Source organism: Lagopus muta, chromosome 1, assembly GCF_023343835.1.
Source record: "Lagopus muta isolate bLagMut1 chromosome 1, bLagMut1 primary, whole genome shotgun sequence".
In the NCBI taxonomy this organism is placed as follows: Eukaryota; Metazoa; Chordata; class Aves; order Galliformes; family Phasianidae; genus Lagopus; species Lagopus muta.
The window spans coordinates 12,827,204-12,851,485 of NC_064433.1; the positions used below are offsets into that span (position 1 = coordinate 12,827,204).

The 24,282-nt window shown below is 38.5% G+C and overlaps 1 protein-coding gene across 2 annotated transcripts in view; it reads right to left on the bottom strand.

The window, feature by feature from the left end:
• RELN (reelin) overlaps positions 1–24,282 on the bottom strand; it is a 268,188-nt gene that overhangs the window by 111,076 nt on the left and 132,830 nt on the right. For both annotated transcript variants that reach the window (XM_048942412.1, XM_048942422.1), the window contains exons 9-10: positions 11,285–11,381; positions 8,963–9,203 (exon numbers count right to left, since the gene is read on the bottom strand). In XM_048942412.1, the coding sequence (XP_048798369.1) occupies positions 8,963–9,203; positions 11,285–11,381 (338 nt within the window). The remainder of the gene's footprint in view (positions 1–8,962; positions 9,204–11,284; positions 11,382–24,282) is intronic.

Here is a 24,282-nt window from a genome sequence, read left to right on the forward strand (position 1 = left end):
ACGCAGACGTAGCGTTCTCTCTTATGAATATCAGATGCAATTTGCTCTCTGTTTTATTTTTATTTACATGTAAATGATTTTAAAGATCTGAACAAATTAAGTTATTTAGTAAAATATGGTAACTAAAAAGGCAAAATGGCAGCAACTTGTAGGAAATTTCTCTTCTTGTTACCATGGAAGCATCAGCAGAAGGTCCAGTACTACAGCAGAGTTCAATTTTGTATTTAATGAGGGATTATAAGCATAAGGAATATTTAACGTGTCCTTGCACAAATTACAACACTGAAAGGTTAACTAATTTGTGAGGAAAAATTAATTTAGAGAAAAAATCCTTTGACAAATCTGATAACCTTCATTAAACAAAGCTTTCTCCCAAATCACCTACAAAACAGAGCACGTGATCCTTGAGACTCTTCAGCGTTGACACTTCACAAGAGTAGCTGTTTCCTATTGTTTGCAACAGGAGTGGGACTGTACGCCTGCCATAAGTATACTGGTGTATTCCTAAACAAACAACACTCACTGCTGCCAAATGGAAAGAAGCCAAGAACTGTTCAGGGACTGTGGTCATCCCAAGGGAAAAAAAATCAGTCTAATTTAGTCTGGCACTACCAGTACTATTATTCACTAGCTGCAATTGTTAAACTATTACTTATCATGAATAGAGCAAAATGAAAATTGTCCGGATACATTCCCATAGCTCAGCATGCTTGTATTTACTTTCAATCTAATATTCACTCTGAATTTTCCATTTCTAAAGTTTGTCTGCTGTATAGTTACAGTATTACTGCTTTTCACCTACTCTGGAGGCACTGTGATATCTTACCTTCATCTACCTCCACCACCTCTTGGCTCACTTTTCCCTGACTGCTGCTATCTGCCCCTTCATTTGCAGGTGAGATGACCAAACTTGTATTCCTTTGCCCATTCTACCTGGAAAATTCCTCACCTGATGATGTCCTTCAGGCATCTCCTTAGCACTTTCCTCAACAAAACTTATCACTGATCACATTGAAAAATACACTGCTTACCAGCATGGGCACTGTTCTCTCTTGCATGCTTCCTTTCATTCCCTCATCTTCCCAGCCTCAGCTGATCTCTTGCTTTACAAATGGATGGTGGTTTTTCTGGGACACACTTTCATTTTGTTTTGTGTCTAGTATACCCACTGCTCAGGGCTCCTCGTTGCTACAATGGTACAAAAATTACTTTTGTTTTTGGTGATGAAATTGCTGATTTATTCCCTTCTAGTTTAACAGATCTCATTCTGAAATTCTACTAAAGATAAATTGATGTATCAAGTCAATTCCTTATATTGCAGCAGTTTTATAATACAGTACCAGACTGTACCCCATGAAAAAGCAGTGTGCAGCAGCTATGCCTTAAACAAGCCAAACACTTAGCTGGTGAATGGCTTTCACTATTAGCTGGACTAGCAAATATTAGATCAGATAGAGAAAGCATTCCTCTAAAATGAAATAATTAAATTACCTATACGTATTTCCAGTCTGTGAATACAGTTCTTAGCCAACATTTCTATGAGAAGCAGCAAGTCGGATTATTCTGGTGAACCTCTTACTGTATAATATGAAGGTATTAGCTTGTAATTGGAAGATACAGACTATAGCAGACAGTGGTGCATGGTTTCAATACCAACCAGTCAAAAGTCTGCATCTGATTCATCCTCTTTCTCCTACTCTATACTCTTTAAATTCTACATCTTGTATCTCCAGCTTTCACCTTTTCCCTGTAGTTGCTTTTAGGAAAGCCTGCTAATCACCTGAGACACAGAAGGGTTTTAATTAGGACAAAGCAAAAGCAGGGAAACTGGATTTGGTGAAGCAGATGCCTTCCAATTGGACCTACTTATGTTTTCATAAATAAAAACAGACTAATTTACAGTAGCATCTAAGTATTTTCTGGGACCTAAGTAAGATTTGAGGTCCTACATCCTGCTGACATGCCTGAAGAATGTCCATATTTTTAAAGAATTGCATGAGAGCACTGCATTAGGAGACATCTGCTCTACTCTGTGTGACCTGTTGGATGGGAGGGACTTCCGGAGGTCTGCACTTCCCTCTGCCATGTGATGGAGCACAAGCTAGTTCTGCAAGCAGATCAGTCTATGCTGCAGTCACAGTTGAGGATGCAGACCTAAATACTGTTAGAAAATGTAAAGGCAAAGATTGGGAATGTAAAAAGAAGCTCTGAAGTTCATCAAAATCAGTTTCTGTACCAAGTCAAGTATTCAAGTGAAATTTTTGAATCAATAAATACCTCTTGGCTCTGCAGTACAGAACTTCTTGGAGAGCAGAAACAGAGGGCAACTAAATGATAGATCTGTGCCATTTAGAAAAACAGGAAATCAACAGGAAACATCCGTATGAAATTCTTTGGTGTAATAGGTTTTTTGGCTGAGATGTTGCATATCATCTTCCCAAGGTTCATCCGCATTCTCATGAAAATGCTTTTCACCTCTGTGCCTTCAAAGTATTTACAGTCATCTTTACCATCATTTAATTAGGCTTTTATCAGAGGCAAACACTGATGCACCTCTTCATATTATCTCTCCTGGGCCTAATGGCCCCGATGATTCTTCCAGACAGCTGTAGCCCCACAATTTATTTTCTGGCAATGTTTTTTGCATTGGAATGATTGTGTTGGGCATTTGGACAGTGCCAGCTTGCGAAGGGCTGGTGGCAGATGGAAAGAAATCTGCCCAGTATGCCTTCACCTCTACATGAGCAGAGAGCCATCAATTTCCCCCATTAAGGAGTTGTCACACAGCCCACTCAGCTGGAGGAGCATCTCTGATAGCCAGGCTGGTTGGCACATGCTATCCAAATACAAAACATGCTTTAAAAGGAAACAAAAATATAGTTTGTCAGCAAATTGAAAATGCATGGCTTTGACCGCAGCCAATTTTTTAATGACTGTAATATTTTAAGTGATTATTTTTGCCACTTCATATTGCTCCTCAGAGAGGAGGGTTTTTTTTAATTAAAATCTAGGCAATGCAAACAGATGAAATGTGAGAAGCAGAGGAACAAGAAATAAAATGAAGGAAATTAATTAAAACAGCGTTTTCAATGGAGCCATAAATTAGATATTGTGTCTTTCTGGGAAAGGGTATTGTAGGTTTTCCAAGTTTTTAGACTTTGAAAAGATAGCAAATAGAAGGATAGATGCAGTCTGGATAAAATTGTTCCCTGTAGGAAGTTTCTTAGCAAGTGAAGGTACAATGACAAAATTAAAATTCTAAATTCTGTGGATTTGGCTACTAGGGCTTCTGGTCTGAGGTCCATTATTCAACCAAAGGAAAAACCATAGTGAGATTAGAATATTATTTCCCATGAAATAAATGTTTTTTTTTTCTGCTTCCTGTACAAGCAGGACAGGTGCAAGGAAGGTTATAGTGCACCTTCCCTTTGCAAAAAAAACAATGGGATGAAACTTGTTCTGTGATGTAGTAACAGTCTACAACGTGTGGTTTTACAAATCATTTCCAATTACAGACTCATATCCAAAGGCTGGTGCTCAAAACACCTTGCTTATTTTGACTGACTGGTATAATTTGTATCACTGTTGTCTTTCTGGGACATTTCATGATGTTTGTATAACATCGGTTACTCTGGTGATGACTGATTTTCTTAATGAGTTATTTAACTTGCACACACTGAACTATTCCTCTATATTATTGGAAACTGTTGATGCTTCCAGTACTCTGCAGTGAGCATGATACAACCTCGCCTGCTCTTCTGAAAGTAATGATGTATCAATGGCAGCGTAAAATCTGAACAAGAAAGAATCAGCCAAAGCTGTTTCTATTCTTTGGCATCTAATGGGTCAATCTCCATTTCTTTTACTAATGTGCATATCACAGTGACCTGTGAAGACCAAATTTTTTCTTTCTAGGAGGCAGGAAACACCCCTGGTGTTTTGATGCTAGCTCAGTGCTAAATCTGGCTCCCTGCCACACTACACCACACTTCTGAGCCACAGGGAACTGGCATGCAAAAAACTGCCTGCTCAGCATTGCTGCCCACAGCTCTGCTCAGCTGCCCAAACAGCTCAACACAACCGTCAAACCAAGTTCCAAGGAACTCCAAGCCATTGAATCTGAGTTATTACTATTTGAATTAAAACAGTGATTATTAAAAACAAACAAACAAAAAAGCAAACAAAAAAATACCAACAAAACAAGAGCAATTCCATGCATGGTCTAAGTCCAGTCCTATTGATGTTAAGATGTCTCCTTATGTAGTGATCACATTCTCACTAAAGGGAGTCAGTGGACAGGTTTTCTGCACCCTACTCTGCTGTATTCACCTCTCCTCCCTTCTCCACCCACCTGCAGAGAAGCAGGAAAGGCTCAGAGCTGAGGTGCAGCTGGAAGCCAGGAAGATTTGGCAGGTCTCTTCCCAGGAAGATGTGGCAGGTAAGTGGCTCCTGCGAGGCAAAGCAGCTGGCTAGAAGGCTGGGTTTGGCCCACAAACCAAAACGTGCCTTGCTATATCTTACTCAAAAAGAAGAGTCTTGTCAGAAACAACTAGGTTCATGTATCTTTGCCCAGTATAGAGGTACAGCAATTTCCATTTGTCATTTTCACACTGGCATAGCTAGACAATCACCCTTCTTTCTGCAGACAAATACTCTTCATCTGCTTCAGACAGTAAGTTCCTCAAGAACAAGATAAATCAAAAGAGGAAAAAACAGTTCATTTCAGTACAAGCAATTAAAACCAACAAAAATATATAGAAATATTAAGATACTTGTTTTGAAAAAAGACCATCCAATGCCATTCCTATTAATTAACAGAGTATTCAGAAGTTTGGAAATCTGCTCTGGAACTGGAGGTTTGGAATAGCTTAATCAACATTTCTTTTTGCCAAACTCCTAGGCCTGCCCATATGTCTCCTGTGCTCAGTCACCCTCAGCAACACATGTTCAGGAAGGACTCACAGGTCTAGGATGTTCATAGCCCTGGTGTGCTCAGGGTATGGGGAAAGGTCACAAAGTTTTATGGACACATTTTCAGAGTATTTTCTGAAAGTGAATGTTGAGTTCTCCCACTCTTTTCTTTGTAAGCTTCCTCTTCTGCTAAGTTCTGTCGTGTTTCTGAGAAACTGAAATGAGTTGTAATGACCTGCTGCTTAACTATCACAAGTAGGCATGACTGCGTGGTATCAATATATTGAAAAGTGAGGCAACATAGCTAAAACAGGATCATGCTGACTTGGGTGCCTTGGAGACAAAACACACTTGGAATCCACTTGAGGATCATTTAAAAAAGAAAAAGAAAAAAAACAAGAAAAAAAAAAAGATGAGTTTACAAACCTCAGCACATCTTTTATAACAGAAGCTGATGTTATCAGGATACTGGCATTGGGATGTTTTCAGGATTTACTGGAAACGTCCATGATGGTGAATCACACATCTCAGATACTACTGTCTGGGCTGAAATCAACTTGAACTATAAGACTACTGAAGATGGCTCCCATCTCAGCTTTAGCTTTTGAGCTTGCACATTCAAACTTAGACCAAAACAATCAGAGAAAACAAGAAAACCTGGCAGAAGGTAACCTCAAAAGACAACAGTAATTTATGGTCAAATCTACAAAATATACGAAGCATCCAGTGAAAGATGAGATTGCTCTCTGCTCTTTAGAAGTAAAGATCCAAGAAGCATTACTGAAGGAAGGTTTCATCTCTCCTCCTGATTAGCTGTGGGGTGTTGGGGCCCACAGACCTTTAACAGCGCCCAGAGCACAGCAGTGCTTTGTGTGTTTAGCAGACTTGGCCACCAGTGTCATACCCTAGCCATGCTTACTTGCAACACCATGCTCACACTCAGAGCTGTCACTGCAGATATTGAAATGCAGTCAGGAATTTATCCTGTTCAACACCCTTCCTTACAGTCCAACACAGATAAATACATTCCAGTGGATCCAATTAATCTCCTAAGGGGCGTTTGGCCTTGCTAACAGCATTTTTTTTTTTGTCTTTTGCTGTCTTCTTTGGAACTGAAACACACAAATTTGGTGGCTTATCTCTCAGCTTGCCTCCTATCTCAATAGCCAGCTCCAGCTGCGTCTGCAACCAGCCATGTGCTTTCAAACGAGCAACAGCCACTTCAGCGCAGCAAGAAACAAAACAAAACAAAAATTCTGACAAGCTTCAAAAGATTGGAGAAGGAAGAGGAACCACTTCTTACTGGACATAGGCAAGTTTCCACAAGTGCTCATTGAGGAGATGAGCCTGATTCCACCAAAGTGGAGTGAGCATATCAGTGCTTAACTACACTGTCCTCCCCAGGGACTGAATCCACCAGAGAACCTAAATCAGGACCTACATAGTAGCCTTCATGATATCACATTTCTTCATTTCACTGCCTTTTTATTTTGTCTGAGCAGCTATGAATTAGAGTACTTTTACCAGCAGAGATCATAGAATTATAGAGTTTGCTATTAATTTTAGTAGACCTCAAGTCTACCAAAGAAAAATTCCTGCAGAAAAGAATATACTTTATTTGTAGCTTGATAAACATCCAACATGAGCTTGTATGTGAGCAGCAACAACATTTATTGTAAACTACAGCAAACTTTATCTAAATGCCTATCCTTATGAATAAAGTGCTTAACAAAAATCCACTAAGGCAATAAAATGGAACACAATGAGAACTGTCTGAAAAGATTTGGGATGGTTGAAGGGACTGATGAGGTGGGCAGTTTTAACATGCTGGGGTTGTGACAGCAACCAAATTAGGCCAAGGACCATTCTCAGGCCTTGACAACAAATGACACAGCAGAGTTTGCATCCAGCTGGGTAAACTTTTTCCTCCCTGCAGAGTGGAGTCATTCCTTCTGCTTACTGGAAACAGATCTCGGCCCATCCATGCCTGTGTATTCCTTGAAGGTAACATCTGGGAGACAGCACAAGCCAAAACCAAGCATGGGAGTGTTATACCAGCTAAGGTGTGAAAGATCCCTTGCTTGCTTCATTCACTGTCCTGAGTCTCCAAGCAGAAGGCTGCACTGTCTGAACAATGCCTACTGGAGTAGTCCAAAAGTAAAATGTCAATCACTCTCTGTGCTGAGAGGTGGTGAGCAAGTGAGGATAAATGTAGAAAATAAACCCAGTTTAAAAGAAAGAAAGAAAGAAAAAGATTATTTTTTTCTTGTTTCTTTATGTTTTTCTGAAAAATTTCCTTGGTTTAATGACATTACTTTATAGCACAACTTTGGAAAAGAGCTTATGCCCCACAGTTTTGTATGCATCAGTTAAAACCGAGTCAGACAAAAAATAACATCCAGAAATGTGACTATTTGTTAGCACTGTCAGGGAAACTTGCAAGGAAAAGCATCAAAAGAAGTCAAGAAAGACAATTTGTGTGAAATACTAATTTACAGAGGACAGGAATTGAAACGTGTATGGCACAAACAGTCCTGAATGTTAGAGAAAGATCTCATTAGCTTGGAATGGAGTTCAGCATAGCAGAATGTTGTAGGAATAGAAACATATTTAGAAAACACATTCCAGTTTTCCCTAGAACAGAAGACAGCCTTGGAGGAATGGCAGGTTTGTGAATCCTTGCTTTCATCTCACACAAGGTTGGAGTTTCAAAGATATTTCTGTCCAGGAGAACTACCTGATCTCAATGTTCAAGCCCCTCATCTTTCAAGTGACCACACTTGAGTACTGACACCAAATTGGTTTTTAAATAAACAACCAAACCAATCCAAACTAAGAGATATTTACTTGTTGAAATATAGATGCTGTTTGTGCATGTTTTAGAAGCAGCAAGTGATGTTGGGCTTTGCCATTTTGAAAGATGTGACTGTGCCTATGGCATATTAATCATTGCTTTGTTCTCATACCTTCTCACTTGTGGACTGGATTTTGAAATCCATAGGTAAGATGGACATCAGAACAAACATGAAAAGATCATAGAAAATCATTAAATAATCAGTACATTATTTGATCTAAAATCTCATGAAAAAAAGTTGTCATTGTAGTTCAAATGGTCTTTAAAAAATTGATACGCTGGTACTATGAGTAAACTAGTGAGATTATTTCTAAGAAGATTAACCTTAGGCCAGATTCTGTGGGAAAAGGCTGAAGCCACAGTCAAAATTATTCTGCCCTGAGAACATGACACCTGTTTCCTGTGTGACTGCCAAAACAACTATCAGCTTCATAAATGAACTCTGACAACAAAGCTGCCCTTTTTTGTGAATGAAAAATAGGATGAAAACTGAACGTCATCAACTGTTCAATTTCTGTTTGCTTGGAAACATAAAAAGCAAGGATACAACTGCTTTTAGGATATAGAAGAACTCCACATTTGGAGCAACTGTATGCACAGAGATCTTGCAAGTCTCCTTAGGGCTTTTCCAAAGGTAGTGTGACCTTGCTAAATCCCATTTATCAGATCAGGGTCTCAACGCAACAGAGACTTTTAAGAAGCTCTCACTACCTGAATGTGTGCTGCAGCAGAGGTGATATTCACAGAAAAAGAGGAAAGCAGAGCTTTTTATGATGGCTTGTGACAAAGAGTGCTGAATAACATCAAGTAGTGGTACTGAACAACACAGATAAATTACCAGGTAGATTTCAAAATACCTGACTTGAATTTGTTTCAAAAATATTGTTCTGTTTTCCTAAAAGGAAGCCATTTCCCATTTTCTGTTGCATGATCTTTGACATGGCAGTAGTTACAAACTGTCACCTGCTTTTGGTAATGGCAGAAAAGTTGCATTGTTTTAGGAAGCCCCAGTGGGACAGGAAATAGGTAAAAACAGAGTAACAACCCAGTTCTGCAAACAGATGGAGGGGCCTGACTGTCCTTAAGTTTTAGATCATAATCATATAATATGCCGAGTTGGAATAAATAATAATACACATAAATAATAATAATGAAATTAAACCATTACAAATATTTATTTATTTATTTCAAACTAACCTTCACTGTGGCTCCAGGAAAGAAAAGCCAGTTGCCAGTATCCACAGGATCAAGATTATCTTCTAACACAACTTTTCTGTGAGCAGCATTGATGATCAGGATGTTGTCCAATGCCCAACAGGCTTCATACACTTCTCCAGCATGAAGATAGTCCTGTTTCCACTGGAAATGGACATTCTCCCCTTTAGCATCCTCAGGAAGGTACAAGATGTGTATGATCGTGCTGACATTGGAAGGAGCACTGAAAAACAGTGATATGGAATTAGACCAAACATAAGCCATAACCAGGAATGCTTTTCACTCATTTAACACATTTACTAAGTGTGATACAGCTATGCTTATATCACTCATATGATGGTAAATCTTATAAAGAGATTAGAAAATATCTGCCCTGAGGCAGAGTCCCACTGTCCTCAGTAGTGTATGTACAGATCAAACAAAGGCAGCTCCACTGCACTTGGTGGTTGGACTGGATGATCTTGCAGGTCGTTTCCAACCTTGTGATTCTGTGATTCTGTGATTCTGCAGAGACCTTGCAGGCTGGGGCTGTGAGGAACAGATCAATGAGATGTTGGGAGAGCAGAAGCAGCATGGCAGAATTCATTCCCGATGCTGGTCACACTTCCAAGGTGACTGGCTAGTGTCTGGTATTTTGCAGGTATGGCAAAAAGGAAATGATAAGGAAGTCACAGTTCATGTGCCACATCTCCCCAAGCCTTTGGGACCATTCACTCCCTGCACCCACCTTGCCCAAGAGACATCCTTCCCTGCCTGTGCTGAAACCACACCAACATGGCACACTCAGCACAGCACCATGGCACTGTCCCTGCACAGCGCACTGACCATCAGCATCTCTGTTCCACCCTGCCCCATTTCTCTGCTCCCTGGAGCTGCCTGCAGTGGATAGAAAGCTGCTGAAGCACATTCACATAACCACTATAACTCATAGGAACCACAGGAGAGATGAGCATCCTTTCATAATTCATCCTCCTCTCTGCTTTGCACGACATTGCTCTATTGACCTATTTTCAGCTGCCAGCTCCAGCTGTCAGAGTTAAAGCAACAGCATTCAAACAACACAGGCATTAACTTCACAAATTTGGGGTTTCAAAGGCTTGTGTTTGGTCCATTACAATAGAGTGGTGGAATCATTTGAATTGGAAGAGACACTTAAAGGCCATCTACTTCAATTCCCCTGCAATGATCAGGGGATCTACAACTAGATCAGGGTGCTCAGAATCCCCTCTAACCTGACCTCGAATGTCTCCAGGGAGAGGGCATCCACCACAGGGCTACCTGTTCAATACTTTACTACTCTTATGGTAAAAAACTTCTTCCTTATACCCAGTTGAAATCTCTTCTTTTTTAGTTTGAAACCATTTTCCCTTGTCTTATCACAGACCCTGCTAAAGAGTCTGTCCCCTTCTTTCTCATACCTTCCATTAGATGTGGAAAGACAGCTCTCAGGTCTTTCTCCCTAGAGTCTTTTCTCCAGGCTGAAGAGCCCCATAAGAAAAGATTATAAGATTTTCATTTGTAATCCTTGGTGCTTTCATGTAAATCAGTTTATTAAAAAACAAGGCATAATTCAACATATCTTGTTAGGAGCCAAACGTTCACATCAAAATATATGATATTTTTATGGATCATTTTATCCTACCAAAGTAGAAACTTGCAACAATACACATTATTGTTACTGCTGAGATTAAAAATGATGCTGAAATGCAAAAGCCATTGAGGTGTTAGTTTGGAATGAAGTAATCACAAGGAGAGCACAACACCTGTATCCCAGTGTTTGGTGCATAATGCAGATTGATGTGTCTGTGGCTATGAAAATAACTTTATTTTTTGCTTTAATCATCTCATGGTTTGTTCTTAAGGATGTCACTGCATTCACTAACCTTTGATGTAAAAACAGTCTGATGATTTAACAGTCAATCCGCTCTTGACATAAAACATTGTGTTACCCACCCCAGCATTCACCTCCTCACTTCAGCAAGTTTTGGCGTGGCCATTAGTGAGAGCCAGAAACACAAGCCTACAGCACAGACTGAGTCTTTTGGTTACTGGAGCTGCATTTTAACTCTGAAGTCATTATCTTCCTGACCTCCCACACAGGAGGTAGATGGAACTGTGATTTGCCAAAAGCAGTGGCAGTTCTGCAATTAGTATTAGTGGCCATAATTTCATCCCTCAGCTTTTAATATGCCTAAACAAGTGAGAACTTAAAAGTTAGCAATCAAAAAAGTTATAAAAGATTGAAGCTTAATCAACACCTGCTCATCCAGAAAGCATGAAGGTGATTAAAAAGCTGTAACAAACCTAATTTTCTCCAGCTGAGTCCAATCTGCAGAGCTGTTCTTGCTGTAGGACACTGTGATGCTGGGATCTGAGTAACTAAAGCGGCACGAACCTGATCCTAGGAAAGGTGATGAAATCATAAGAGTTATGATACATTTAAACCATAAATGACCCTCAATTACAATCACTACTGTCTATGCATTTTTCACAACATCAGTTCTCTGCATTTTAAAGTGCTTTGGTTGATGATGTAATTCCCTGGAATCTGTTGCTTCAGGTAAACACAAAATAATGCATGCTTTATGAGTCAGAAATAAAGTGGGAATGATAAATCACAGCCGTGCTGTGTAATCTTTGCAGATTTCCCAAGGGAAGCAAAATAAATTGCTTAACACTCCCCCACTGCAGGAAAAAAAACAAAACCAAACCAACCAACCAACTAAACAAACAAACAAACAAACAAACAAAACAACAACAACAACAACAAAAAACAACCCACCGCCATATAATATTAAAGCAAATCCTTGTTGTTAGAATTTAATCCACATAGCAGTATTTATAGGGAAAATAGTAAAAGACTGATTTTTGTACTGGTACATAGGAAAACAAATAGAAATAAAAATATAGTAAATGATAGGAAGATCAGAATTACTTGAGCCACAGGCAAATGTTCTCCAGGAATTTGAAAGAACAAAGATATTACAAAATTAGTTATTTTAAGGATGCCCAAAGAGAATTAAATTAAGATATCATCCCATTGACTCACTAGAGCCTATAATTAATGATAAACATTTGATGCTGATCTGGGAATCTCAGAACACTTTACAAAAATGAACTAATTAAGCCCTATGGCACCCCTGCAAGGTAGGGTAATATATTTACTTTTGATTTATAAAAGGGTGCCTCTGGGTGCTGTCATGAATGATAAACTTAACAATTAATAAAGGGGACAGTCAAGATAATAAAATCTGGGATTGAACAATGCAACCTACCAAACTGATAAACAACCTGGGTGATAATTAAATACACTAAAAATACTATTTTTTCCCCTCAAATATGAAGTAATTCTCTCTCAGGAAATTCAACACCCAATGAAACAGATAAATCCTAAGCTGTGCTTCAGAGATCAACATGTCTACTTCAGAGACAAGTTGAAATATGAAACTCAAAGGTGGCCAGGCAGCAGATAGCAGCTACCTTCCACATTAAAAGAAGCTGCTCTCAATTAAACAGCACCTCTGATCACATCGTTTTGCTGCTGGGTGTGTAACACAGCTTTGCTCACAGTAGGGGTATGAATTATGAGTGGTACATGTGGTGTGTTATGCTTGTGTGTGCTGTAGGTATATTTGGTCACAATGAAAATCATGCATATGCATGCACATAAATACAAATATATATTATAGAAAAGGTACTATATTAAATAATATAAATTATATAAAATATAAATGCACATAAATAAAGAACACATATATATGTGTTTAAATACACAAATGAGGAAAATGCTGGAGATAAAATTTTGTGACTTGGGGTACATTACTGCTGTAATAAAAGAAATGGCCCGATTAAAAAGATGCCAACCACCTGCATGAGGGAACAGTCTGCACATTTGAGTGGGAATGTCACACACTGCTTGCAGCCCCAGCACCCCGAGGCAGCTCCCATCACAGCTCTCAGCTCGCAATGCGGCACATCTGGTTTTCCACTCTGTGGCACACATCCCATACAGAGGGAAAAATAACCCAAAGATGGGATTACATCTCATCTCCATAATTTTGGCTAATACATCAACTAGCACTCTGGAAATGACCGACGCAGTTAACCTTGTATCTTTTACCACTGTTATATTGCAAACGTAGCAGCAGATACTTCCGATCCACTCACTACAGCTGTGTGGGGCACATTCAGCTGCTCTGATACGTATTCTGCTGTAACAAGGCACAGAATAATTAATCCTGCAAAGGCAGCAGGACTCTGAATTACCAAACATATCCCCAAAATGACTATAAAGCAACTCTTTGGGTATAATTTACTGACAAGGCACTTTATTTCTATCATATTAAAACAAAATGATGTCAGGAAAAGCCTTTACATTTCATTTTTGCCCATCTGCTGAGATGGTCTACTCCACTGAGTGGCATCTGCTGTCAGTTTCTACTTCTGTGGCTTTTAGGAGTTCCAGGCTCTCATCACACTCATCAAAACCAATGAACTTCAGCTGGTTTAACCACTTTGGCTGGCAGGAGGCTGTGAGGCAAAGCTGCAACATACTGACTTTTCTCTCATAGAAAAATGACAGGAACATAAACAGGAAAAATAACTAGCAATATAGACTTAATAATATGCCATATCTGTTATTGTTACAACCAGCTCTTGGTACAGCACTCTTCAAGAAAGCCAAATCAAAATGTCCTGCCAAAAAATGGAGATGGACATATTTGCTGATAATACCATCCGTATGACATTACGAAGAATGTTATATCTTAAATTTGGACACTGTCAGACTGTGAAAAGAAGACTTCTTGCTTTTAAGAAAAAAACACCATTGAAAAGCTGCAAGGCAGATGTGGTGTTTCCCGCATGTTACTGTGAAGTGAGGAGCAGACACAGAAGGCAAAGAGGAATGACCAGAGCAGGATTCTATTGCTATTTCAATAATCAGTCTGGTTGTACTAAAAGTAAATTAGTTTGGAATGTGATCAATGTAAGGTCATTGTAGGTAGTAGTTACTACCATGATGAAATACATGCTTTCAGCAATTTTTTTTAATGTATATTCTTTCCTCAAAATCATAAGAAAGAACGTAAAATATTTATTATTTAAGCGTCTAATTCTGTAAAATTTTGACAATAGAAAAACAGAAATGAACACATCTGAAAAATTGTCAGCTACATTTAGGCTTTATTCTTTGTCCTTAAAACAGTCTTTTTAAAATAGATAGGAACCACAAGCATCTAGTGCTTGTTTCTTTTACAAAACCAGTATTAATTCAGCTTGCATTAACAGCTTCTCCCCAAGGAAAGGGAGAAAGATGAAATACAACTGTTCTCCAGAACCGGATTTATTGAGATGTCATTGAAAAACAATGTCATTTCATGTAATTTTCAGTATGTCATTATTCTCAATATTACTTTCAAAATTATTATTAATGTTATCCCTATTGCTCCATTTCACTGTTATATGAGTAATTCTAAAATAGAAATATTAAAAATATATATTTTTTAAATCTGCAGTTTGAATGTTTGCTTCTCTCTTGACCAACAAAGCAATCATGAGCAAACAGGTGATTAAAATGCAAGTAGTTACATAGCAGAAAGTGAAGTCCAATTTGCCCAGGAAAGGGGAGGCATAATTTACCCCACTTCTAGAGATGCTAACAGATGCTGCCCCAGCTCTGAGCACAGCCACCCTTGCAGTATGTAACACTGTAAATCTTCACAACCTCTCATCTTCCAAATAAAAAGTTGTACAAAATGACTTCAGACCTTATGAATGAGCCTAGACTATAGTCATTTTAAACTAAGAATGCTCAGGTTTTGAATTAATCATGAAAACAGGTAAGAAAACATGCAGAATGATTACCATAAAGAAGCTTATATTAGTAAACTACTGCATGAAAGCAAGATGCTGCTCCTTTCTTAAAGCAAGTAGATCACAGTAAATCCAATGCTCTGTTGTGTTTATTGCCTAAATCAAACTAAATCCAGTTAGATTTATCTAGTCAGCTAGTTAGCTAAATCTGTCTAAGACTTACAGTCATACTTTCAATATTAAGGTATATGCATGTGCAGATTATTTTTAATTTCCATATTTATAGGATTGTGTGTGAGGAACTAAGTATTTTCTTCTTTTTGCAATGATTTTACTCCTTTTCATAGGCTTCTAGCTGAAATTTGCAGATTTTTAAAACTTTTTGAAAAATGCTGAGGTAGAAACAACCTTCGTGGATATCATTTTGGATGATATACTTTAAACTCTGACAATTTTTGACTTAGTGGAAACTATAAGCAGTAAAACAGCTTCTGTTATAAGCCCCAACTATTTCCATACATTGCATTATCTGAAACATTAATTTATTTTGCCTACACTTTATATGCTTTTGCCCCAAGGGTAATAAAATAAAATTTACTTAAAGTTGAATCTAGACACCAATGCTGATAGGAGATGATTTTGACTGGCATAGTGTAATAAAGCTGAGCAGCTCCTGCCTGCTGCTTCATTAGTTCTACCTAAACCAAAACTGTGCTTCCCAATTGCTTTCCTACATGTTCTGGAGGATTCATAACATGTAGCCTTGACTTGACTTGCAGCTAGGACTTGACTAGCACTGACCACTTATAGCACGCCCACCTGAGGTGGAGACGGCTTCTTTTCCTGGAACTCTCATTAAGTTCATTTTCAATGCTTTCAATGCCATTACTAGTTAATATTTTATGCACCTTATTTTTTAAAATATCATGGAGGTAAAGTACTAAGAATATTTAAGGAGGAACGTTATGAAGGCACTTCATGACAGGTATTTGCAACCAGGTACTAGCATATTTGTATCCAGGCTGACAATGGCAGGCAAAATTAATTCAAGACTCACTACAGATTTGCCTTTGACTGTGTCAGATCTGCATAAATCCGAGTCATGTGGCTGTTGGTCTCTAAGATTTGTTAACAACACTGTTTAGAAGCTGGTGTTTTGCTGAGATAAAACTGGGTGCCATCTGCAAGGGAAGCAATATTTTGCCTCTTTATAGACTGTGACGTCCTCTGCCTCTTGACAACCTCTTGATAGTTCCTGCAAGTGCTTCAGTGGATAAGCAGATGAGATATCTAATGCTGGCTTTAAGAAGAATGAGTCTAATGTGCAATTGTGCAAGAAAAACTCACATGAAAATTTGTAGAAGGGTTTGATTATGTCCTAACTGTAGTCTGAATGGGAGCTCAAAAGAATCCTGTTTATCTAAAACCAGAAGATTGCTTTTATTCATTTTGTTAATGTGTTGAATAATGATTAGTGTTTGCTAAGGATTATGATTTGCTGATATCGCTTGAATTAAGCCAGACAGAACAGGATAATACAGTGGTCAAATTTGGCTGGCTTGCTAATAGTCTTTTTCCAAATTAATGAACCATACAGTCTGGTACAATGAGCACTCAATGGAAACTGTGGTGGCTTTTTTTTTTAAGGTATATGTGTATGTTGGCCTCTGATCAAAAGCCAGATGATTTCAACCATGTTAAAAAAATGAATATTTTGTCCTGATTATACTGGAAACTCTGATACAAAAGCGTGCAACTCACTGTTCATGTCACAGCACCTCTGAAAACTTTCTCAAGAGGAGGTCACAAGAATATTTTTATTTTTCCTTGAAACCACAATTTTGAACTTAGTTTCAAGTGCAATTTTTAATTATGGTACATTTCTGATCTTTAGTGTCTTTGATTATAGAATCAAGTTTACAAATAAATCTTTTAATGGTAAAAAAATCTTAAAATTAAAAATTGCAAAAACAACTGGGTTATATGTTTTAATTTTAGTCTACTTCTTACTTTAAAATAACTAAATACTGTTATTGCTGACTACTTGTTTCTCTCTTACAAGAAGATTTTGGCTCTCTGTGTTTTGGCAGACAATCCAGAATAAACAACTGAACAGAGGAAACAATGACGTTATTGGTGTTTGCCCTTGGTAAAAATCAGAGCTACTCTAACTTCTGTGAAAATTATGCATCTTGAGATGCAATGTCTCAACTGTTCTTTTCAGCAGAATTCAGAGAACAGCTAACTTTATTTCACTGACAGCTTTGGGCTATTGTCTAAATTAAATGAACGTGCTTTTAGCCTCCATCATAAAATCATATAAGACTGAAAGAACAATTAGTAGATTGGAAGAGAAATGAATAAATATGTTTAAAATTAGTAAATACATTCTCAATTAGTAAATGCATTAATCAGAAGGACTTTGGAACTGAACTCCTAAAGATTAAATAAAGGTCAAAGCCCCACTGGATGGGGCCATTATCAAGCTGCACCCACTGAAAAGGCGGCCTTGCTCAGTGCAGGGAACCTCCCACTGCCTCTTTCCTCCCACGTTCTGCCAGGGTTATCAATAACAGTGAATGTACTTTTCGTGAAATAATCCAGCTATTAAGAATGAAAAGTCTGAGGAAATACTTCTCCGCCTCAATTTCCTCTTGGTCTATTTATGTTCAGAGATACGATGTGCTTCCTGTGCTCACAAAAGTTTGTTCTCCTCTAATGAACAAGATAGACCACAGTTCATATTGCTTTTTGTGATGAGAACATTACAAGAAAAATAAGCTAAGCAGAAAGCTGTATTTCCTTTCTACCAATTTCCAGTTTATTCTGATGTTCTACAATCTAGTATAACTTTCTGAGATACAGCCAGCAGGTATATGCTTGGGTAATGTGTCTGTTGTCAAACAAATAATTAAATGATGCTTCTAAATTTAACCACGTTCTTAAATGCACTAATATTGTTTAGATTTCCTTGCTGAAGGCAAAGTGAGTAAACCTGTTAAGATTTGGATGTAATGGACACCCATTAATTACAGCTACTGAAACAATAATGTTGTTAAATCCGTGAAAGACTCTTACCATGGTCCTTGTGTCTGACCAAGTAGTAACCACTATGGTAAGTAAGCATTTTTTACTCATATTCCCTTATAGCATTTTTCAATATTAGTGCCATTAAATGCTTAATGTCAGATTATGGAGAGGCCCCTTAAAAGGGTGACCTTTCAATGAAGGAGGGCAAAATTTAAATTATACCATTTCAATCTTAAAGTAGTTATTAACTGGTAAATTAATATGTGTTGATAAGAAGAGACATTGCTTAACTCTGATGAACAGTCTGAGCAAAGGTCAGTTATTGTAACTTTAACACCACGAGGATCTGAAAATACCATAGGAGGGTATATAGCATTCTGTTGAGATCCCACAGTAGTTCAGAAGGGCTGTACCAAACACACACAGTGGTCCCAGAACTGCTGTGTGAAAAGTGGCAACTTGAATATAAAGACTTGAAAATATTTTTCTTTCCTGCATTAATGAAATTCCCTTTCACCAGGAAAATTTGGGAAATATTTCTTTCTGAAGCCAAGTCTGTAGTTAAGGTGTTGTTCATTTCTGAAAGCCTGGAAAACAGATTGCCCGTTGTTAACTTCATATGTAGGAGGGTTATAACCGGTTGGGTGAAAGCTTTTTTTTTCTTTTTTCTGCAGTGCCTGATGGGTTTTCTACATTTTTATTCACTTTTGCTTTCAGTGATGCCCCTGCTCCCTTTGCCACCAAAAAAGACCCAGGGGCATTTTGCTGAGCAGGGGGCTTCCATTCCCCTCCCCCCTAGGAAATGCAGATGCTTTCTTTTGGACTTAATTCAAAAATGGACAATTTTAATCATACAACACTGTTATACTAATACAATGCTACGAGCAGGATTAAGATGAAAGTCAGCCTGTAATCCGGCATTTATTATTTTCAGCAACCAATTCAGTAATGGCCCACATTTGACCATGTGGGGCTGGCTCTGGCGCTTGCCCTGGGTCAGAGCCGAGGACCCAGCTCCCTTATTTGTGCTGCTTTTCACTGCACAATAAATCTGTAGTGCTCAAAGTTTAATTCATAGCAGTGGCAGAGAAACCGTGGTACAGAAGTAATAAAAACAATATTTCATTGTAACCTTGAAGTGGCCAAAACAATACAAATCATTTCACCACGAAGCCATTAAAATGTCTTTCCAATATGGCATTAACTTTAAGCCCTTTTTTTGACCTAGGCATTATTAAGGCAGCCTTTCTTGTGTAACTCAGCAAAATCAATAAACACCACCTCACATCTCCTCCCATGCTATGTGAAGTGTGCTAGATGATGTTACTTATCTCTCTTCCACTTTCACATTAGAGGTAATTTATAACCAGTGTATCTACACAAAGGACTTCTCTGCCAGAAGGTGAAAGCTACTGGGTTTCATGTCAGGTAACAGAAAATGACAAATCGAGAAGCAAATAAAAAATCTTAATGTTCTTTTATCAAGTGGAAGATAGGAAATGAAGCAAACAGAAGAAAGACTGTGGCAAATTACATTGATTTTTGCATTTAATTATATCAAATTTCCAAGCTTTTTCCAAATGGCTATGAAATAAATAAGGATAAAACAACCTAGGTGTTGAGATGTAATATGTTATTACTGTTCAGAAAGGAATGGATCTGAATGTAGCAACAACTGATCTTCATTTTATAATTTTGATTTCTTACAGAATTGGTATTTCAAATTACCCAGATTAAAAGCTGTTTTTATGCACTATTTAAGCTGAGCTCAGGCAGAGTTTTTACACATTTTTATTAGTCAGTTACCTGGTATGAAATCCTTCAAAAAGTACATACTAGCCCAGGAGTGCCCTTTGCTCAACAAAGACAATCTCTCTGTCCTGTGGCCACCATCTCCCTTCCTCCATTGTGTGCCTCAGGAATTCTCCTTCGCTGTTTGTACCACAGTCAACATGGCCTTACAAATGCACTAAGCACACAAATCTGGAAGGTGTCAGAGAAGGAGAAACTGGGTGCTGAGGGAAGTCATCCATACAGGTGACTAAAATGAAGGTTGAGGCTCAACATGTCCAAAACATGTGGCCCCACAAATCGTGTGTTCAGTGAAGCAGTGAGAGATTTTAAAGATCAAATACCCCTCCACGTAGTCTTCAGAAGGGGCTTATTTTTCACTTTAGTATTTCTCTAGAGACACACGAGTGAATTTTCATAGCAATTCTGAAAAGAAATTCCTATGTATGTCTGGTTCAGCTGAGGTACAGTGCTACCTCATAAAATGGCTACTACAGCATTTGTCAGTCACTGGATAGTTTTTACTGATTGTAAACTAAGCAAAACGTGAAAATTAAGACAAAGTAGTCAGCAATTGTTTCTCCCAGCCAAAGCTGTGGCATATTCAACAAAACATGTTTGGATGTGTGAATTTCTATTAGGTCGTCTGAATCCAAGCAGAAGATAAATAGATGATATAAAAGCAGTACTGTCACTGAAACAGCTGCCACTAGAAATGAACTAAAACATAATAAAAATATCAATGACAAGTCTTTGGATTGTTGCATGGAGTCAAATGAGTTCATCATTGTACACGCTACTAAGCCAAGCAGTATAGGGATGTTTCAGCACTGGTGAGGCCCCACCTCGAGTTCTGTGTTCAGTTCTGGGCGCCTCAATACAGAAAGGAAACTGAGGTGCTGGAGCAGGTCCACAGAATGGCAACAAGGCTTGTGAAGGGCTTGGAGAATGTGCCCTACACGAAGAGACTGAAGGAAGTGGGGCTGTTTAGTCTGAGGAAGAGAAGGCTGAGGGGAGACCTTATTGCTCTCTTCCAATACCTGAAAAGTGCTTACAGCAAGAGCAGGGTTGGTCTCTTCTCATTGGTGACTGATGACAGGACGAGGGGAAATGGCCTCAAGTTGCACCAGGGGAAATTTAGGTTGGGTCTCAGGAAGAACTTCTTTACAGAAAGGGTTATTGAGCACTGGAACAGGCTCCCTAGGGAGGTGGTTGAGTCACCATTCCTGGATGTGTTTAAAAACCATATGGATGTGGTGTTCAGGGGCATGGTACAGTGGTGGGTTGTTAGGGGAGCATGGTCAGGTTTAGGTGGGACTTGAAGATCTTTAAGGTCTTTTCCAACCTGAGCAAGTCTATAATTCTATGATTCTGGAGGGAAGGAGAAGGAATTGCCTTCCTGCAGATGTCCTGCAAAGCCCTGCAGACACTACTCCAGGTAAGCACATAGCAAAACTATTTTCTCCATGGACATACCTGGGGGTCAATGAGTCAGTTGCACTACTTATGTCTATAGGCTATTCTTGTAAAGTAATTTGTATCCATTATAATCTTCTTTTTGCTGAAGTATAAAAGCGTGGCAGTCATTACTAATCTAAAAGGCACAGTCATCAATTCTGTTTTAAAAACTACTGCTATGATTACTATTACTATTGCAGTTTGAATATGTATCAGAGCAAAAAAGAAGTATTTCCCTTATCTACAGAATCAATTACTTGTAGTTTAATTCTCTAGGATTCAGACTGGTAACAAACTGCCACTTCAAAAATGAAGAAACTTGAGCCTGAAGAAAAATGCATTATTTCAGTGAAGGTGTTGAAAACAATCTGTGTTTTGTCTTCAGCAAACATCAGCGAGATCCTTGGTATATAGATTTACAGAGTAAATCAACTCTGGTGGTTCAAAAACAGTAATAGATGCTGCTGTGTTAATGATTCACTAACCTGCTGTCTGAGGCAAGGCAGGGCATGACATGAAAACCCTTTTGGAACCGTTATGTCAAAGATCTGCACCCAAATCAATGACCCTTACTCATACACTAATCAAAAGCAGTCAATAGCATATTTTAAATTGTTTTCTCTATTGCATTTGTGAAAGACTGTGAAATGAGCAAGCATTATATAATAGACTGTAAATATCCTAGACCACATAGAAGTTCTTGATATGTGCATTACACAGGGACCTTTCCTCTTAAAAAGAAATGATGCTATAAATATAAAAGTCAACACAGGCTCAACACACAATTACTCTTCAGTTAAGTAGTGTTCATAGTCTGATGGATTTGTAAAGCTCGGGACTTTTAAAGGAAGACAGTGGTGACTGCTCTGCCAGGAAATAAAATTGAAAGAGTGAAATACCTTTCACTTTTGAGCATGTTTGGAGAAATGATTAAATGTTAAACGATTAAATGAGAAATGTTGGAGAAATGTGATTAAATGATGAGTTTGTCAATGAAATATTTATGCATGTAAAAGCAGAAAGTGTAACATTTTATTTTCATTTAGTAAATAATAAAAAATAGCGTGTATCACAGAATTGTTGGGTTTGGTTGGAAGAGACCTCTGGAGAGCATCTAGACCAACCCCTGCTAAAGCAGATTCCCTATAATAGATTGTAGAAGAAAGTGTCCAGGAGGATTTTGAATACCCCCAGAGAAGGAGACCCCACAACCTCTCTGGGCAGCCTGTTCCAATGGAACTTCCTGTTTCTACAGAGAACTATTAAGATATTAAAAGAGATTAACAATTTGTATATATTGCTAGAAAATAGAGGGGGAACAGTTAATAACATGCTTTAGTAATGACTGAGGATCTTTGGATAATACCATAAAAGTTGAAAAGAATTTTAAGATATGATCCTTCCTCACAGTTTGCATTTATTTAGTCAAAGGCACTGTCAAATTCAGCCTGCTTGTAGAGGAGTGTTTAAGAGTTTTCATGAACAAATCTGAAGAAAGAGTGCTTTCCTTATCAAGTTATTCCTATTTTCCAATATTTTTTCAGTAGTCAAAAATGACCCATCGACACTAGAGCGTGAAGAAGCAGCTATGGAACAAATTTTTTTCAAGCAAATTGAACATTCTCCACAAACAGTTTTCACGTTGAGACACACATGGCTACAAGGAGCACCTGCATGGGAGGACATGCTAAGTGTTGGTGCTCATTAGTTTCAGCTTGGTGTTTGACACATGCACTGCGGAAGAAGGAGGACTGCAAATAGTCTGACAATGCTGAATGCCCACGCAGAGTTTGCACTGCCCACATGCATCACAGACGTGGGAGCATATGCTTGAAGAAGATGCCCAAGGAACAGTGCCACTTGCACACCTGACACCTTGGCATTGCTCCCTTAAAGCCTTTTCCCTTCACAGAATTCCATGTGTAACTCTTCCCACCTCTACCTCAGTTATTAATCTTTCATTACTGTCTAGTCACCTTCAACCACATGGGCCTACATGAATGACAGCTTATGCTCATCCCTGGAGCAATCTAGGGGCTTAGCTAAGGGAAAAACCTAAGCTTTGGAGTGAGTAAAAGGGAATATTCCAGCTAACAACTGAGGCTAACATCAGTGTAATATCCTGCAATCCCAAGTTGTTGAACATAGCTGGCCCATCCGTGGCCCATGGGAGTCCAAAGATATTGCTTTAAATATCTCAATCAACAATCCTATTGAGTACTGAGGAAACAGCCAGATTTTGTCTTTCACATACCTGTGCTTTATCTTGGAGATATGTAGTCATGGATGATTAACGATATCTGAAGGAATTGAAATCTTCTGCACACTTGGGCCTCCAGCTCATGAATGTAAGCATTGCCCCAGCCCTGGACCATGAGACAATGCCACTGGAGTGACTCTGAGTGCAGCATGGCAGAGACATTGCTCTTGCTCAGAAAAGCTACTGTGCATTAATGCTGTCCTGTGTGCTGAACAGGGCTTACTAACTACCTTTCCATGATAATTAAGGCTTCATCCTCAGTGCTCCTTTTGAACTTTATTGCCCTTCAGAGTGCAAGACTACCAGATGCATAGCACATTAAGAAAACTACACAGAATATCAACTAATGAAAAATTCACTAGTATCTTATCCATTCTGACCATACAGGGATTCGTGATGTAATCAAAGCCAATTTTTTTGCTTCATTTTCCAATCTTCACCTGCTTATATAGCTGCAAATACAGAATTCCATTTGATAATTAGTGATGACAGAAATCAAAGGATATGCACTTTCATGTGGCCACAGCTAAGTGAGAAATCTAATATAAAGGCAATCCCAAAGGATTTCAGCTTGAGGTATTCAGTGGCAGATAGAAAGTGTTGAACCTTCTTTAAGAAAAGGTAATTCTCTTGGATGAATCTCTAAATAGGGTTATGATTAATCTGGACATTTGGGAATAAGATGGAAACTGGCAAATGGCTCGTTCACTTTTATGATTGTAAAGCCAAGTACTGCTGAGCACAGCAGAAGTCTCCCGGCTCACGCTGGTTTTTATCAGTTACAAAACCAATCTGTGCTATATTTCAAGCCCTACATAGGCATGCAGGTAATGTGATACATTTTGAACTTAGGCTGAAATTTTATTTACTCAGATACATATCACCCCTCTCCTGCTCTATTACATGGGGGATTTTACTGGTTTCTACTGGTACAGTTCAGGATATTCTT